The sequence below is a fragment of the Lipophrys pholis genome, assembly GCF_963383615.2.
Source record: "Lipophrys pholis genome assembly, chromosome: 10".
Classification (NCBI taxonomy): domain Eukaryota; kingdom Metazoa; phylum Chordata; class Actinopteri; order Blenniiformes; family Blenniidae; genus Lipophrys; species Lipophrys pholis.
The window spans coordinates 28,422,786-28,440,588 of NC_137640.1; the positions used below are offsets into that span (position 1 = coordinate 28,422,786).

General features: G+C 45.4%; 2 protein-coding genes across 3 annotated transcripts in view; both read right to left on the reverse strand.

The window, feature by feature from the left end:
• Positions 1-1,429: 1,429 nt before the first annotated feature.
• Positions 1,430-5,171, reverse strand: cldn34a (claudin 34a). 2 transcript variants are annotated; one of them, XM_080473398.1, is made up of 2 exons: positions 5,014-5,171; positions 1,430-2,457 (listed from the first exon to the last, which is right to left on the reverse strand). In XM_080473398.1, the coding sequence occupies exon 2, from the start codon at positions 2,399-2,401 to the stop codon at positions 1,655-1,657; it is 747 nt and encodes a 248-aa protein (XP_080329524.1). In that variant the 5' UTR covers positions 2,402-2,457; positions 5,014-5,171; the 3' UTR covers positions 1,430-1,654. The 2 variants fall into 2 exon arrangements, with proteins under 2 accessions (XP_080329524.1, XP_080329525.1); XM_080473399.1 differs by lacking the exon at positions 5,014-5,171 and adding an exon at positions 4,844-4,935.
• A 76-nt stretch (positions 5,172-5,247) lies between these two features.
• The window catches only part of shroom2a (shroom family member 2a), a 44,125-nt gene continuing 31,569 nt past the window's right edge, over positions 5,248-17,803 (reverse strand). Inside the window, exons 4-11 of the mRNA XM_080473400.1 lie at positions 17,358-17,480; positions 14,530-17,002; positions 14,055-14,140; positions 10,216-10,806; positions 9,121-9,675; positions 7,134-7,308; positions 6,772-7,044; positions 5,248-6,693 (exon numbers count right to left, since the gene is read on the reverse strand). Coding sequence (XP_080329526.1) covers positions 6,421-6,693; positions 6,772-7,044; positions 7,134-7,308; positions 9,121-9,675; positions 10,216-10,806; positions 14,055-14,140; positions 14,530-17,002; positions 17,358-17,480 — 4,549 coding nt within the window. The 3' untranslated portion in view covers positions 5,248-6,420. The remainder of the gene's footprint in view (positions 6,694-6,771; positions 7,045-7,133; positions 7,309-9,120; positions 9,676-10,215; positions 10,807-14,054; positions 14,141-14,529; positions 17,003-17,357; positions 17,481-17,803) is intronic.

The following is a 17,803-nucleotide window of genomic DNA, read 5'->3' on the forward strand; positions in this document are numbered from 1 at the left end:
GGCGGCCCCCTCTCCAGCCTCACATGCCTGTTTTCGTCAGCCTCCTACTCAGGTCACATGAGCAGGGCCCCGAGTCGCCCTGACCCACCGCGATCCCTCCTCACATGGGCCCGTCAGAAACCCACACCTTGGCCTCCCCTCGGCCGGCGTGACGATAGTGCTGATCAGTCAGTGCAGCTCGCTGCCGACGGCGCGGCTCGATAACGCAGGACAGATAAACTTTATTATGATATCCACCGATAAGCATCCGTCCCTGAACTTCAATCCAAACTTCAATAGAGCTGCTTGAGCCACATGAGCTTAAAATAGAACAGTTTAGCTTCATGCTACAATAATAATAAAAAAACAGCTGCTCTCGCTGCTTTTATTCACGGAGAGGCAGGGACACAGTGTTAGCACGCCAGGTTAGCACGCCAGGTTAGCACGCCAGGCTCGTAGCTAGAAAGCTGTGTGTACGTTCTGTTTGTTTACACGCTCTCCCTGTGTGTGCGCGCCTGGGTTTTCACGCCGTACACTCTTGAGCCACCAGTCTGTCAAAAACAGACGGGTGGTCCGAGAGTACCATCATCACAGTGGTTGGACGGTCCCGCCGTGACATCATCACTGACGGTTTGCTTCTGTTTGTCACAATAAAAAAAGAATTATAAAAATATAAAATGAACAGGCGTTCAAAGCAGCAGTCATCAAGACTTTATCAACAGGTTCAGGTTGTGTTACTGGATATGTAATTTAGTTCATGAACTTGATGTTCAAACCACTGGAAGGTCTGAGACGTCCCAGTTGGAAGAGTCTCTTTTTTCATTTTGGGCTTTTCAATTTCATATCCAGCAATTCAGGACCAGGAAAACCAGAGAGATAAATGAGACATCTGGACTCAATATTACTGACTAATAGAATTACTACTGTTGTCTGACTGCTGCTGGACCCTCCCCCGTTATTACTGAGCGCCTCATTATGACATAATGTTCCTCATTTTAACAGATATAAGCTGTGATGTTAGATGACGTCACATCGAGTCTCCAGAACTTCCCCTTTGCCCAGCTGGAAGGTCCCAGTTTAACAGTGTTTGGATGCATTTTTTCTGTCTCACGGCTAAAGAAAATGAAAAGACACTGAGTACAAATGGGTGTGAAAATGAGTGGGTTGATAGAAATACGACGCCACGTGTCTCAGGAGGATTCCGACCTGTGGACGGCCCTGCCGTCCGCAGGCGAACAGACGAAATCAGAACACAAGATATTACCTCGTAGTCGTATTTCCACCTAAAGGCGACAATCAAAGGTGATTGTGTTTGCATCTATATTCTGTTTTCTTTTCTAAAGTTGGTGTAATGTTCACAGATTGAAGGTTTTTCAGGTTACGGGTAGATTTCCATTTGATAAACACGTCTGTGGATTTGCTTTGCTAGAATTGAACTAAGACTCTTTTTCCAGTGATTTAAAAGTCTTTATTACTGTTCTGTGATTCGAGGTCTGTGACGGCGATGTTGTATTAGTTATTTCACATTGAGTAAATTTTTTATTCAACAATGATTCCTATGTTGTTTTTTGGATTATAAGATGACGGCGAGTGTTTTCACAGTATAATCATTAGGTTCTGAGTCTCTCGCTATGAGGAAAAATGTGAAAATGATAAATGGCGTTGGATTTTGTCTTTATGAGATGTCCTCAGTGTGGAAGGTCGGGTTATCCACACCCTTGCCGTCTCCTTTTGACATTTCAGACGTGTGCTGCAGCGTCACTGCTGTCCAGGGAGCGTTTGGAGGAGCCTTGGACATTTCAGAGCTCACGGATTCCCACACATACTGGTAGCAGAAGAAAATCAGGCCGCTTATCAGCATCATGATGGAAGATAAGATGCCCAGGCCGATGGCCGAGCCGACTTCCTGGCTCTCGGGCACAGTGGGGAGGTGATACTCCGGAGGGAAGGCGATGGTGCTGTTGTTCAGCAGAGTGGTCATGTTCCACACCAGAGGCACCAGGGACAGAGCCGCTGTGAGGAAATACAGCGCTCCCGCCAGCAGAAACAGCAGCCGCAGATTCCTGCGATCCTCCACAGAGAAGTAGGCCATCCTCATGGCCAGGGCGCCCGCGACGTTCCCCGCCAGGCCGCAGATCACCGCCAGCATCATCAGCACCTGAGCCACGGGGATCTCCACCGGCAGGAAGCTGTCCCAGATGCTGAGGCTCTGGCAGTTCTCTATGTTAGCAAGAGCGTGGCTGTAGAAACACGTCCTCCAGATGCCCACCCAGGCCACGCCCGAGGTGATGACCGACACGTCGGACACGTACCAGAGCCGCCACTCGTCGAGGCCCGCCGTGACCATGGTGAGGATCCATCCCAGGAAGCCCACGATCAGGCCCAGGAACTGGCCGTGGGCCGTGTGAGCCAGAAAGAGCATCCCTGCCTGGTGTGAAGGCTAAAGCTCCCAGAGACAGACGGCTTCAGGCATCACTCCTGCAACACACACACACACACACACACACACACACACACACACACACACACACACACACACACACACACACACACACACACACACACACACACACACACACACACACACACACACACACACACACACACACACACACACACACGTTATACTCTCTAGTAGAATTCAGTACGTTCGTCTTCTACGGCTTTATGTTCAGGCTCGCCGGGCGCTGGTGCCAATCCCAGCTCTACCTCTGGAGGGCAGGGAGCAACTACTAGCAATCAGCTCACCAATTAATCTCACATGCTTGTTTTTGGACTGTGGAAGGGTACCAGGTACCTGGAGGAAACACACACACACACACACACACACACACACACACACACACACACACACACACACACACACACACACACACACACACACACACACACACACACACACACACACACACGAAGGCCCGGCTGGTATTTGAACCTTTTGGCTGAGAGACGAGAGCGCCACCACTGCAGTACCAGTACTCTGAATACACAACAGTGAGCCGCTCACCGAAATAGTTCCATTTTATATATTTGGTACAAAATATTAGTGTCAATGTTTTCAGTCCCTTAAATCTCAGGTTGGGTTCATATTTGCATGATGAGTCCAAAGGGACCATTAGAGCTTAAACATTAGTGGGTGAGACGGGACTCTCTCCAACCACGTTCAAATCAACTGTTTACACTCTGGAAGCTCATAATGTCATAATTTATAAGGTGTGATAAAGTCAGCGGGGAGCATATTTTACGCCTCCAGACTCGTAGGTATGTAAACAAGTAAGAAAATACACAACTGTTATCTTATTGATGGATCCGATGTTTGAGCATCTTTTTCTGCTGAAGTTTTGAGGATACTGCTTTAGAAATGTGTGTCTGCAGGAAAACATTTGAATATTGCTCATATAGAGCGGTGTTGGCTTTTAACCCAGCATGAGACTCGGATCCTCTTTTAGTTCTTGCTTCTTTATTGTATTTTATTGGGATTTTTCAAAAAATTTTTTACTGATTGCGCCTAATGTTTTCAGATTTGGACGTTGTTGTGTTGTTTGGTTCAGCTGTGGTTTTTAAAGTGCTCTCGAAATAAAGTCCAGGTGAAACTCCACATTGAACCTGTTGAAATCATGAACCCTGGAGGGAAGATAATGTCACACGGAGCCCCAATTCTTTGTGGCCACGGATCCAAAAGAACTATGATCAGAGGCAACGGTTCATTTTATTCACATGTGAATCAGATAATAATTGTAATTACTCTGTGGTGACTAACTTTACATGTCAGCATGTAGATTTACTGACCCTCATTGGGAAACACACAGGTAGCACAACATTTTTCATCTCGTGTACTTTGGCCATAATTTGGCTGCTGTAAAACTTTTTCCATTGTGTCATAATAGGATATATTTATGTTTTGGAAATATTTTCTGGATTGCTTTAATATAGGAACCAGATAGGAATTATAGTGTACACTTCTAAGTTGTTTTCCTGAAGGACGACCTGTGATAAAGCAGACTCTACCACATTATTTGAAGGAAAGAATTTTTTTTTTTTTAGGATTTCCTCTAATTTTAACAAAACCATCATGCTCTGTTCATATGCAGACGGTTCTCATTTGAAGAGGATTTTGTTTGCTTTTCCCGTTGTAGTTCGATGGTGGATTAGTCAGTGAAACAAAGGACGAGATGAAGACATTTAAAGACATTTAGAGGCCTTCTCAATGAGATTTATTCTCATCTAGTTTGGAGGAACTAAACATTCTTTGAGCTCCCAACACGCAGCGTTTGCAAAGGGTTCACATTTCTCTTTGTTTTAAAGTGTTTATCAGTCACAATTATTACACTTTAAACTTTGGAGCACGAGAGTAAGGAACAAAGATCCTTGAAGGTTCATCTAAAATGTGTAATGGAGGCAAATTCTTTCAAATGAAGGGTAAAGAAATTCATGTTCTCCTTTTATGACATTATACATTTATAGCTTATAAAAGTTTTCTAAGCTGCCCTCACCATTGTGAACTGGTGGACTTTGTGATGGAGAATAAAATGCTAACAATTGAAACACAACTCTAGTGTATTTGTCCTTGCACAAAGACCTTCTCAGCTTGTTTGTAGGTCTACACACAGGTGTCATAGGCTCCGGCACACTACGTCAAACTAAAAATACTACCAGATTAGACATTTGCCGTCAACATGGCATAAATACCGCCACCTCACATTCACTTTACAGATTATCTCCATGAATAGTACATTTAATGACAGTTTAGTGTAGCCGCTGTGTCTGTATGATCACACGTCAGTAAATATTCTGATTTAACTCAGAACCACCATACTTTATACCATTCTTCAAAGTTTTCAGGGAATGCAAGAAGAAAACTTACATTTTTAGTTGGTCATCTTTCTAATTAGAGGAAATCCTCCGTGGGAGCAGGTGAGATATTCTGTCACTGGACCTGTGTGTCCTGCTGTGGTTAATGATTTCCCTTTCACTTCCCTGTGGGAAAAGCAGTAAAACTGTAACAGCTCCCACCTGAACCACGCCGACACTCACCTTGTGCATCACGGTAAGACCTTTTCTTCAAAACGTCCAGTTAATTCATCCGCAGGTGTCGAGCCGGCAGACCAGGCGAAGGTTCTCATGTTGCTTCTGTCGTGCCAGAGGAGGCCGTTAAAGACGCTCCACGTCAAGCCAAAGTCTTTTCATTCTGCTCTATCAGTGGCGAGGAGGAGGGTGTGGTGGAGTTAATGAGTGACTGAAGAACGAAGAACTCAGCCAGACTCCACTGCGTGGTTTCAGCACACTCTTTATTCGATATAAAGGAGCACAGCTGATAAAGTGTTAAAAAGAGAGCGGCTGCGGCAGTGCACGAGGCGTGGGTAAGTGTAACGAATGTGCACAACAAACACCCTCCGACAGGGGTGTGGAGGGGGTGGGGTGGGGGGGGGGGGGGGGGGGGGGCTACCTTCAGGGAAGCCTCATTTCATTCTGAAATTTTAGACATGATGGACTGAAGATTCAGCTGGTCACATACTTTGGAATCATTTTCATCCAAGAGGGATTTTAGTGTTTTGAAGAATCCACTGTGGTGAGTGTGTTTTCAGCAGTGAGTGTGAAGAAAAACAAACAGTGAAGTAAAAAGACAAAAAGTACAGGAACTCTGGGTCAGTAGATATGCTGGATAATCAACAGACCTGCAGAGGCTGGCCATGGCCCAGACAGTCAGAACAGTGATGCAGTGATCAGGCACTTCAAATGTGGGTTTTTTTTCTTCTTCTTTTTATGTTTGCTTTAGTTTTACTTGAATCCAGAAGTGAAGTGCTTCTTCGGGTTTGTGAGGTTTAACAAGTGCTCTTTACCAAGTGAACAGTGTCTGCACACTCTCCAGCCACACTTGCATTCTTACGGCTGCCGTCTCTCCGACTTCATGTGATTTTCCCCGACAGCAGAGTTTCTTTAATGAGGAAAGCGAGGGCACAAATGATTTTAGTAAAAAAGGCCACTAAAGTTCAAAAGTTAATAAAAGTTGAGTTTGCTGAAATATTTGGCCGGATTCAACAGTGAAACTAACACATGACAAATACTCTTACTTATTCAGCGTGTAACACACATCAGGTAGCATGGCTGCTTAAAACAGAAGAAAAAAAAAATACTGTCCCCTCCTTCGCAGATTCAAAAGGCTACAATAAATTACTAAAAAAAACAAAAACAAAAAAAAACATTTCAAAACAAAGCAAAAACTGGCATATAGATACAGTGGTGGCTTGATGCTAAGAATAGCAGCATCTTTCCAAAAAGGAGTTACTTATGGATGCAAACAGTCTAGTTCAAAAACCATGAACAGTGTCAGAATAATGAGTCAGTCCTCATGTTTGTCTCCCTCTGCTGGCCACGCGGCTCCAGTGTCACTTGGAGCAACAGGACCAGGCTCTGTGGCCGAGTCAAGCAGAGTCCGTCCCCTCACAGGGACAACCGCTGTTCGATCGGCAGGCTGTCCATCAAACACTTGAGCTGCTCCTCGCCAAGTTTGATCTTGTCCTCAAGCTTGCGCTGCTCGATGATGAGCGCCGACTTCATCTTGACAAAGTGCTCGTAGTCCGTGAGGCCGTCTTCGGGCAAGTAGTTGGCGAGGATGTCGTAAACTACTCGTTCCCGCCGGTCCAAGTTCTCCTTCAGCTCCTTAGCGTCCTCATGTTGTCGAATCAGCAGCTTCCTTTTCTCAATCAACGTACGCTGAAGGAGAGTTTTGGGCTCATTAGAGTAACGACACACCAAAGAACATGTGAAAACAGAACACCGAGGTTCACTCACTCGCTCCTCAGGAGTAGCGTCCTCTTCCAGACTGTTGATGGCGTTCTCCACTCGAGCAAGGCGGCCGGACAGCGACAGCAGCAGGCTCACCACCTTGTCCAGGTCCCCGACAAACATCCTGAACTTGTCCAGCTCGTTGGGTTTGCAGACCTGCTGGACGTGAGCCTCCACTTGGTCTCCCAGAGCGTTGTTGTCCAGGACGTCCTCCTGCAGACTCTCCCGGGCGTCTCGCAGCACCTGCAGCTTCCTGCTCAGACTGTCGATCAGCTCCTGCTGCAGGAGCAAAACACACCAACCTGAGTGGCTGAGACACCAAGTGACTGGACGCTTCATAAAGAAAGGAGAATTTGTGCCCTGGGTACCTTCTTGTTGGCCAAATCAATGTCCAGCTCATCTTCAGAGTCTTCCTCCTCTTCCTCCACCTCCTCCTGCATGTCCTTCATCTTGATGAGGAGCTCAGCTTTGGGGGCAGATGTGCTGTAGTAAGTGGAACTGGTCACCATGGTAACCGCTGCTGCCATGGCGTCTTCCTTTTCCCTGCAAAAACATTTGGACAGTTTTTACCCCGTGTCCACGGTTCAGTTACCTCTGGGTCGCTGCCAAATCATTGTCAAACGATGTTCTGTATTCAAATGAGGGATTATTATTGGAGGGAGCTTATAAAACTGACTGGTAATGAAGTCGCTGGGAAAACCTAGGATGGTAACTTCCTATTGAAGTTTAATGTAAAAAATACATCCTCTCATTTTATCAAAGAAAAATGGTAAAACAAGATGAAGGTACAACTAAATGTCAGTAACAACAAAGTGGATCTTTACTTGATCCACACACACACACACACACACACACACACACACACACACACACACACACACACACACACACACACACACACACACACACACACACACACACACACACACACACACACACACACACACACACACACACACACACACACACACACACACACACACACACACACACACACACACACACACACACACACACACACACACACACACACACACACACACACACACACACGGGGGGCGCAAGAAAAATGACAGACAACCAAGAAAAGGTTGTGAGAGGCTTTGTTGGGTAAATCTGACTCGAGACAGACCGGCATAACAGAAGAGTAATGTTAATAAAGTACCATTCATGACAAGTAAAAAAGGAATTTTGAGATTACAGTACAAAGCAGATAAAATGGACCCAGGAGCAGCAGATGTGGAGGAATATTTGTAATGAAAAAAACGAACTGAAAAGAGGCACAAATAGAGGAGAAGTGGGGAAAATGGGGAGATTAAATAGAAAAATAAAGGGACCAACACTGATATTTACATAAGAATGACTATTTGATGTTTTGAAGAAGGATGAGTTCAATAAAAACAAAGAAGGAAAATCATTTTGTGGATTAAATGTTTGTGAAGCTGTGTAAAACTTTTAAAGTGAAGTCGGAAGACGTGTAACAAGTTCAGTGCAATTAGATCCTGAAAACGGAAATCAGATCTGCACCACAGAGACTCCGCATATTATAAGAAATATGTAATCATAAGGAAGTCACACAGCTTTCCTACATCTTTTGACAGGGTGTTTAAAGTTAAATCTCATCTGCAGGTACGACAGAAATCACATCTGAGATAAAATCTAAGAAAAAACACTTTGAAGAAGAAGTACTGGTGAGAAATCAAAACTGATCTGACATCCAACGTGGAGTTTTATTTTGTTATGTAACCAATATTTGACTTGAATTCATTTTATTTTATTTATTTATCGATTCATTTTATAAGCTCTTATTGATTTTACCCCCGTGTCTCTCCTCATGGGCCCCCATCTGCACCGGGGGAGTGCTTTAAAAAGGATATGTCTTGTTTTTAAAGCACTTTCTCTACATCTGTATGACAAGTGAAATAAAGTTTAAAGTTGGACTGGATTTGATTTGAGATACACTGAATGAAACCGGATGAATCTGGGTGATGATGGGCTGATCTTTGCCTCTACCGGAGTCCGACAGGAAGTTGGGAAAACAGTCAAACTCTACGGCTGCGAGCGGCGCCGCCAGTCAGACTCACATGGAAGTGCAACACGGAGTGGATATGGTGAAGCTGCAGGGGTACCTGACTCATCTCAACCCCAGTTTCATAGAGCTTCCTTTGTTTTGTTGCCAGAAGGGGGCGCTGTTCCCATCTGGGTTCACTTTACTTGTTGATTTTGTGTCTATGCAGTTGCAGACGGCAGCAACATGCACATAGATCGGGACAGTTCCTTCATATCTTCAGGCGGGACAATATCGAGGTTAGAAAAGTGGCCGGTCAAACAGCCGGCGTGAACTGGGAGACTCACCTGTCCTCAGCAGGCCGGGGGTTGGTCTGCTTCATCTGCACCTTCCTGCGCTGGTGAGCTCCCTCCAACAGCTGCTCCCCCTGAGGGAAGATCCCCTCCATCAGGTCCATGGTGGTCTTCATCTTGCGCTGATCCAGAATGTCAGCCAGAGATTTGTCCTTCCCCACGATGTCCCGGGCCAGCTCCTCTCTCTTCTGGTCCTCCTCCAGCAGCCGGGTGGTGACGGCCGCCTTGTTGCCGCTGGGCTGCTCTGCGGTCGGCTGCTGGGCCGTCACGGTGCTCATGTACGTGTCGCTCTGAGGCGGCTGCTGGGCCTGAGGGGCAGGAGGGTTGCTCGGTTCCCTTTGCCGGGTGAAGGTGCAGAAGACAGAGTCCTGTCCTGCAGCTCCCAGACTGGAGAGCCGAGCTGAGCCTTGACCTTCGACCGCAACGGCAGGGGCGTCACTCTGCTGTAAAAATGGACAATTGTCCTTTTCTGTGCTTCTCTCTGAATGTACAATCCTGATGGGTACTTTCTTCACTGCAGTATTTTGGCTTTTGATCACATGCTCCATCCTGAAACAAGAGTAGGAGAAATTAAAGATACTCATACATGTTTTCATTTGGAAAAACAACCACTTGTTACGCTCATTCCAGCTAAATACTTATTTAAAATTTCACTGCATGATGGCATGCATGCATTTTTTCCATGCACTACATGCTGGAATACCCAGTACAGCCCGTCTCCTCCCACCACTCTGCTTGCTGCTGTAAAAAACCTTCCTGTACAGTCAGATGTTTGCTCCAGATGATCTCAATTAGTTGGTCATTAAAAAAAGCCTTATGTTTGGGCTTTTGGATGTTCATTTGACATTTCTGCAGAATTCTTTCCAAACCCTAAGTGGCCTCAATAGAAAAGCAGAGCAGCCCTCTAATTTACTGCAGCTTGATGGCACTCACATGCTGACTGTACTGAGGCGACTCAATAAGCTCCTTTGTACATGATGGAAGAAGACGTGATGAGTGGGGCCACAGCCGCTGTGCTCTGACTAGTCAAAGTGACATCGCGGCACTGTGAAGATCGACAATCTTCTGATGAAATAGAATAAGCTTTACCTCTTGGAGTCTTCATTGTGGAGAGAGAGCGGAGGCTTGTCACTGAGTCTCTGTGGGGAGAACTGTGGAGACGGTGAACGCTGCCCCTCCATGCTGGCCAGCGCCACGGGTCTGTGGGAGGAAGCCGGGGGCGATGAGGCAGGCTGAGGATTGGATGTTGATGGATGGTGTGCTGCCCCTTGTCCTTTGTCCACTAGTCCTTTGCCCTGCTCCGAGTCTCCCGAGGAGTGGGCGGGCCCAAAGGAGGAGCTGGGATCAGCGTGAGTGGAGCAGTGGACGGAGGCTTCACTCTGGGAACCGGCGAGGATCTGGTGGGTGTTGCTGACCTCTGGGCATCTGGGTCGGGGAGGTTTCTCCAGCATGGAGCTCTTTTTCCTTGGTGCAGGCGGCAGCTCGGGACGGCTGCTGTCATCAGACTCTGCCAGGCTGTGAGAAAGAGGTGTGGGTTTGTGGCTCGCGGTGGCAGGGGAACCTCTGCGTCTACAGTCGGGGCTGGCTCCTGTCATGGGCGGGTGCTGCGGCACCGGATAGTATTCACATTCTCCAGGCTTTTCTTTCACTTTGCAGTCACCTGGTCCTCTGTCAGAGAACCTGGGAAACACAACAGAAATCTTTTAATTACACAGACAGGCAGCGTGGACTATCATCTCCAGCTCAGTGAAATAACACACTGCCACAGGCCCTTGTGTGTCTCTGAAGCAGCCACTGTGATTATAGCAGGCATGACAAGACACTCTGCTGGCTGTTCAGCTGGCAGCCTCAAGAGGAATTTCTCAGTTCCCACAAAGTCAGCAAGAGGAATAAATAATCCTGCAGTACAAAGAGGCAGGATCACTTTTTCCTGCCTGATTTAGATTTATAGTTTGAACTCTCAGTGGGTGAACCCAGACATGGAAGAGGAGGACAGAGCCAAGCAGAGAGCCAATAGTAAGCACAGATGTATTACACTTCTTTAGTGTTTAAGGGCATTTTGCTTCTCCCTACTCCTTCTCCAACAGCAAAATATACAACATTATTATTGATGATTGAGGGCTGATACTTTTATCGTTATTAATATCATTGTTATTGTTGTTGATTGCAATAATAGATATTTCATGTCACTATTATTGTATTATTCAAACCAATCAATCTTCAATATTAGGAAGCTGGGTCCTCATGAGACTACAAGGTAACATCCTGCAGCAATGGCCTCGTGCTGGGGTTTTTAGGAGGCTGATTACATCAACAAACACTGAGACACAATTGAGAAAGAAAAACGACTTGACATAATGCACGCAACGTCGATTAAACACCTAATTGTATTGATTCTGCAGTCACGAGATGACGTACGGTGACTTCTGGTCCGGCAGACGCCAAAACCCTCCCAACTGAAATCCATACAAGTTGAGACAAGAGAGCGATGTCAGAGCAGGCAGCGGGGATGTTGCCCTGAGAAGGCGTGAAATGCAACACCACAAATGTTACTGCTTTGTTCAGTGGAAGCAAAACAAGTCACTGTATGAAAGAGGGACTCTAATGACCATTAGCCTTATTCTTAATTCTTTTATTTCATGCGATTCAAAAAAGAAATAGATAATATATAAAATGAATAATATAAAAGTTCCTGCTGAATGAATAGTTCATTATTTGTTGTAGCTTGCATATACTATGTTAAATACAAATGATCGGACATAAGCCAAAGAGCTCAAACTGTACACAGAATAAATCCTTCGATTTTCAGGTCTTCATTCTTAGAAAACACATTTCATAGAAACGATATTAAATATATAATTATAGCAGACCATAGGCACGTTCTAAAACTCACCCTATGTGTCGTTTTAACCCTTTCATTTGAGTAGAAGAGAAGCAAAAGCCGTGTGTGCTGTCCGTCTGTGTGCTGTGGAGGTTGTGTGGCTGAAGCCACCTGTGGGCTTCTCTTTCCTCCTGTAACGACGACACCATCTGGGTGGGGCACGACTCTCTTCGCTCAACTCCCAGACTTTTCACTGACAATGACACCTTGTGCTCCCTTGTTGTAAGGCAAATGTGAGTGTCATATGGCGTGGCCGCCATCGTTCAGGTTGCTCAACATCAGACACTCTACACCTTTCACCGACTTCCACCTGCCACAGTTTACACCACGGACAGATAATAGCCTCCTGAATAACTGGTTACGAGCCATGAAGTCATCTCCATCATGTCATCAAGTCATTTAAAAATACCAAAACTTTACCACCTTTTTAAAAAGGTGGTAAAGTTTTAAGAAATCACAGAGTTCACTCGTGATGCAATAAAAGAAGTTAATAGTCAATGCTGAACACACTGCATTAACACTAGAGTCTACATTTATTTAAATGCAGTAACAGTACATTTATTCAATAAATACCGCCGTCTCTCGCTAAATACCAACGTTTTACAAACCAATCTACTTCATTATGTGTTGATTGGTAAAACATGAAGTCTCAGGCCCAAACCAATCTTACTTTGATTTCATATTACCAAGACAAACGGCTTACCAGAAGTCCAATTCAGCCACACTTAATTATCTATCAGCACTCTAATTTTAGTCAAAAGAAGTTTGACTGATCAAATATCTTATGTTGGAGACATCTACTGGTCAACTGAAGACTAATATAAAAGTTTGCTTCAACTTTAAGATTGAACAACAATAATTCACTGCTTTGGCATGACCACAGTTGACAGAATAGCAAATGATCACAAGACATAATCTGCTGTTACTCGTAAACATGCCAAGAAAAATCATTTATTAGGTATGTTATATATATATTTTTTTATTTAGCCATATATATATATATATATATATATATGTGATTAATAGTCTATTTTACAGGTGTGTCCTGGAGAGCTGGGGGGGCCGAGGGTCTTGCTTGTTTGTGAACAAACCATTTTTTACACACAGATAAATCAAGTTGAAGCTTTTATAAACATGTTCAGGCTTTTCCACAACACTACATACACAACCTTTGACCAGGTCAAAAATACTAACATGCCAAGGACTAGTAACTAAACTATCCTGTTGCAACCATCTTTGTTCAGGGAGCTAATATTAGTGAAAAAGCACAGATTAAGACCTCAAGGTAAATGATGGGTAGTAAGAGAACAGAAATGTCTGAACAAAGTTTAAAGGTTAATCAATCCGATACTTGTCGGGGTGTTATGAGCTGTGTCATTAATAAAGCCAGGGAATCACAAACGTTACGGGGATTACTCTTCTGGAGGCTTCATGTGCAATAAAAAAGCTGTTACAATTGAACCATATTCATTTGATCCTTTTAATCTGTCCCCGTCACACTTTCAGTTCAGAAAAGTGAAGTATGGAAAAGGCTTCCACCTGATGCCGACGTTTCTTCCAGCTGCATCCTGCCTGAGCGCTCCCTCGCACCCCCCAGAGGAGGCCCGCCCCAAACTCTTAAATCCACTGATCTACATCTTACATTCCTGTAGAGGGCTGAAGAAAGACTAACTCAGTGTCACAGACATGGGTGGATGGGTCTGCTACATGACACAGAGCACATCCAGTGAAGCGGCGTAAGTCGTCACAGCTGCTCCACGGCAATGACACGGCTTATTGATCTCAAGCAGTCACTCAGCATGATACAGTACTGAAGAGGATACCATCAATTTGAAATCTACTTGTACAAGAGCATATAAAGAACTGTAGGGTGAAGTTTTAGGATTCAACTTAAGTCACCGATGACAAATCCCAAGTGTCAAAATCACCAATACCAAAACACTGGTATCACTGCACTCGTGTGGAGTGATACTGTGTCGTAATGTGCAGATAAAATAAGTCCCATTGTTGTAAATTGTCCATTGGATTAGATCAAAAATATACTCACCATGTGTCAGTTCTGAGTGGTTCAGCAGGTTTACTCTCTGTCTGGGAATACTGTGGCTCAGACTTTCTTGCAGGAACCGGAATCTTCTGTAAATAAGGTTAAACAAACACATACGCATTTACACCAAAACGTTCAAAGGATCCATAAAAAAGAGGCTTCTGGGTTTAGCAAGAGTCCAAGAATCAGGTCTGTTTTTTAGGAAATGATTCTAGGAAAGCCATGGTGCAGCTTCCTGGTTTCTCGCTGCTGAACAAAGCGGAGGTTGATGCCCCTCTCTATTCCTTAAGCTGAGGGTGTGTCGTTATGAACAAACATGAATTAATGTTTGACTTGGCTTTTTTTCCTCTGTTGCTTTCTCCTCAGTCAGCTTATTGGCTGAACTGGATGTACAATAAAATGGCATGATAAAATTGAGAGATTTTTCAAATAGGTTTTATAAATGTGAGAGCAGAAGCATTCTGACTTTGCGCCTCACCTGTCCATAGAGGTCAGCTGACGGAGAAGATCGAGATCTCTCATGGTAACACGCACTTTTATTCCTCTCCTCTGGTCCGGGGTCGAGTATGTTATCAGCTGACCGGTAGCGTCCAGACGCTCTGTTATCTGGGGGTTTCTTCTGTATATTCCACCGTGCCACATACTCAGCAAAGGTTCCCAGTCTCTGCTGGTCTTGGATGGATGGGTTGTGTGCAGAGTAAGGGACTTCTTGGGTCTCCTGTACGTTCTCTCCACGTCCGATTCCTTTCACCACGTCCACTTGTGCACTGGTCAACGCAGGGTCTGGGCCTTGGTCCTGGGTTTGTTTTGGAAGGGGTGTGTGATAAGGGAATCCCGGTTGCTCACTTTCTTGAAAGAGTTGTTGCTGATCCAAAGAAGAGCTAGCTTTTTCACTGAGGGCTAAATTTTCTTTCATTCCCACCTCGTGAATCTTGTCTGGCTCGGAGAAGGACTTCATCTTCTTTTCTGCAGGAAAGCGCTTCCGACCACCAATGCGGGTTACCTGACCACTTGAAGGTCCCGAGTGGCTCGATACTAACTCTGTGACAGTTGGCAGAGGCGCAACGTCTTTATTACGTGCATGTGCTGAAGATTGATAGTTGGGTAAGGCTTCTGCTGGTGCATGCTCCTGTAGGACAGGCTCAAGGTCCCTCCTCCTGAAAGAGGTTGCCTTCAGCACCCTTGCTTGAGCTTCTTTCAGATTGTCCTTGTAGACGTTGGAGAAGGAGCCATCTGAAGAGGATGGCGTGGTACATTTAATGGACTTCCAGACATCCTGATCTTCTTCCGTCTCACCATCAACACCAGGGATGGCAGCTGCACTCTTGCTTTTCTGCAGCCTGGCTCTTCTCATCTGGATTTCGTTTCTCAACGTGGTGGCAAAGCGTTCGCTGCGCTGTACCTGCTTGTTCTCAAGGGACTCATCAGGGGTGGTGCCTCTCATCTTCTCGTCTTGGTCTGCGGCGTCCATAGATAGTGAGTGAAGCATCGGCGTGGCCTGGGGGCAGATTTTATTGCTCACTTGGCTGTGAGGTCTACTGACCCGGGGCAATTCCCTGTGCTGCAGCGGCAGAGACCTCCGTTGTTCTGACTGTCGGCTGAGAGGATAGCTCATGTACAGAGCTTCTGCATTCTGTGTGCCGTGTCCTCTCTGGCCTCCTCTCTCATCAGAGTTGGCTTTAAGCACAGATGTTTCTAGAACAGTAGTAACTTGGTGCTTGCTGTATCCATTATTATCTTTACCGTGTGATGGGTGTTGCTGTTGTTGGGGCGCATTATACTTGACTTTTGTGGTGGTTGATGGACTAAAGGACGTTTGTTCATTTCCAGTCTGTGTTGACTCCCCGGCAGTGGGAGTCCTTCTGTCCTCTGGTATTCCTGACAAAGACAGCTGGTTAGGTTGTGTGGGTTGACATGTAGTGACACAGTAGTATCTGCTTTGTCCGCTGCTCTCTGTGTTTTGGTCAGTGGCTGTGGAGGACAGGGAGGAGCTGAGGTTTCTCCTCTGGTTCTGATTAAACTGTGGAACAGAACCATTTGTAGGCAGTTCCTGCAAGCTACAAAAGTGGCCACCTACGTTTTGTGGCTTTGGTACGGCTGTAGCCCAGGGCTGAGGACAGAAAGTGCTTTTGTCACTATTGTGTCTTTGATGCTGGGACTGGCTAACTTGGGGTGGTTGGCCTTGCCGAACATCAGAGCTGGACAGGGAATACGGTTTGTTTGACACAAACTGGGTGTGAAAAGATTTCACAAACGAAGAGTTAAAATTGTCACCGTCACTCTTGTGGGAAATATTGTCACTGCGGAAGTGTTCAGCTGGAGCTTTAAAGGAGGCTTGTTTATCAGGCCCCTCAGGGTGAGCCACAACCATCCCCTTCTCATGTACCTTAGTTGCAGCAAAACTATCACTGCGCGCAGGCGGAGGAGGAGGCGGAGGAGATGGGGAAGTGTTTTTCTTTTTTTCTGGCACGTTCCAAACAGGTCCAAAGCTAGTTCTACCGGAAGTAGAATGGCGATTACCGGCTGAGTCCTCCATCTGTGGACCTTCATAGACGGAGCTGACCCCTGGGATCTGAAAATATGTGACCCTGTCATCCTGCTTGACTCCCTCAGCAGCCAGACTTTGGCTGTGTCTGCCATTGTTGTGCTTTCCTGCTGCATCCCATTGACCGACCTTATGCAGCATGTTCTCTGTTGAGGCGGCGTTGCTCTTTGAGAGGGTGTAGTCTGGCGTGCCAGAACTGGTGGAGAAGGAGCTGTAGGCGGAGTCTCTCTTCCCTCCTCCAAGGTGCTCCATGCTGTTGTTTGACTTGGCATGCGACAGTTGACCAGCAGGATAGGGATGTGACACATGTTCTAGACTGTCCATGCTGCCCAGAGAGCTGAACTGGTCAGACACTCTGCGCAGGTTCGTCTGCTCCCAGCTGGCAGACAGGTCAGTTGAGGAGGAGCTGTAGGGTCAAAGGGAATTTCAGAGTGAGAAAGAATTGCAGTTTTTGTTTTGCAGAAGCAGGCATTCATCTGAACATTTGTGTAGGTAATCAAGTACTGTGGCCCTCTAATAATTGTGTGATCTTTTTGAACACCAAAGAGGTAAAAACGGAAGAAATATACACAAAGTCTTAAAAAACACTCCTCTGACAATCAGATATTTGCACCTACAATTCCCAAAACTATGTTCATGTAAGGATATAGCATTGTTAATATTAGGCCGGAGCACACAGGGTGTGTCATGTTCCATTTATTCAAACTGCTTGATGTCTAAGATTCTGACTCCAAAGGAAAACTTCAAGATCTGAGAATTACCTTGCATCGTATCTTGCGTGCCAGACTGCCGCGGGTGGAGACTGAGTTTTGGCAGTGTCTGATTGGCTTTCATTGAACTTGGTGGAGTGCCAGGAGTGGGGCCTGCTTATGGGTTCATTCCGCCTGCAAAGAGGGCCAAAAACACAGATCGGATTAGAGACCAAACCCTCATGGAAAACAGTATGAATCAGTGCAATATGAAGTAACAGCTAAGGCTCAAAATGTTAAATATAAATATTATTTCTCTTTGTCTTTTTGAAGCTTTAAATAAAGATAAACTTTTATGGCTATGCTCATTGGTCCTTTATTTATGAAAATATAATGTAAACATTAAATACATTAGAATTAATAACAGTAATAAGTGCAGTTGTGAATGCAAACTGACAATGACAAGGCTGAGCTGCATTCCTATACTCTCTAGTGAAATCTAAATAAAGGAATCTATT

What these genes read in the sequence shown, in the direction of transcription:
- cldn34a (XM_080473398.1), bottom strand. Translation starts at nt 2,401, where the DNA reads ATGCTCTTTCTGGCTCACACGGCCCACGGCCAGTTCCTGGGCCTGATC.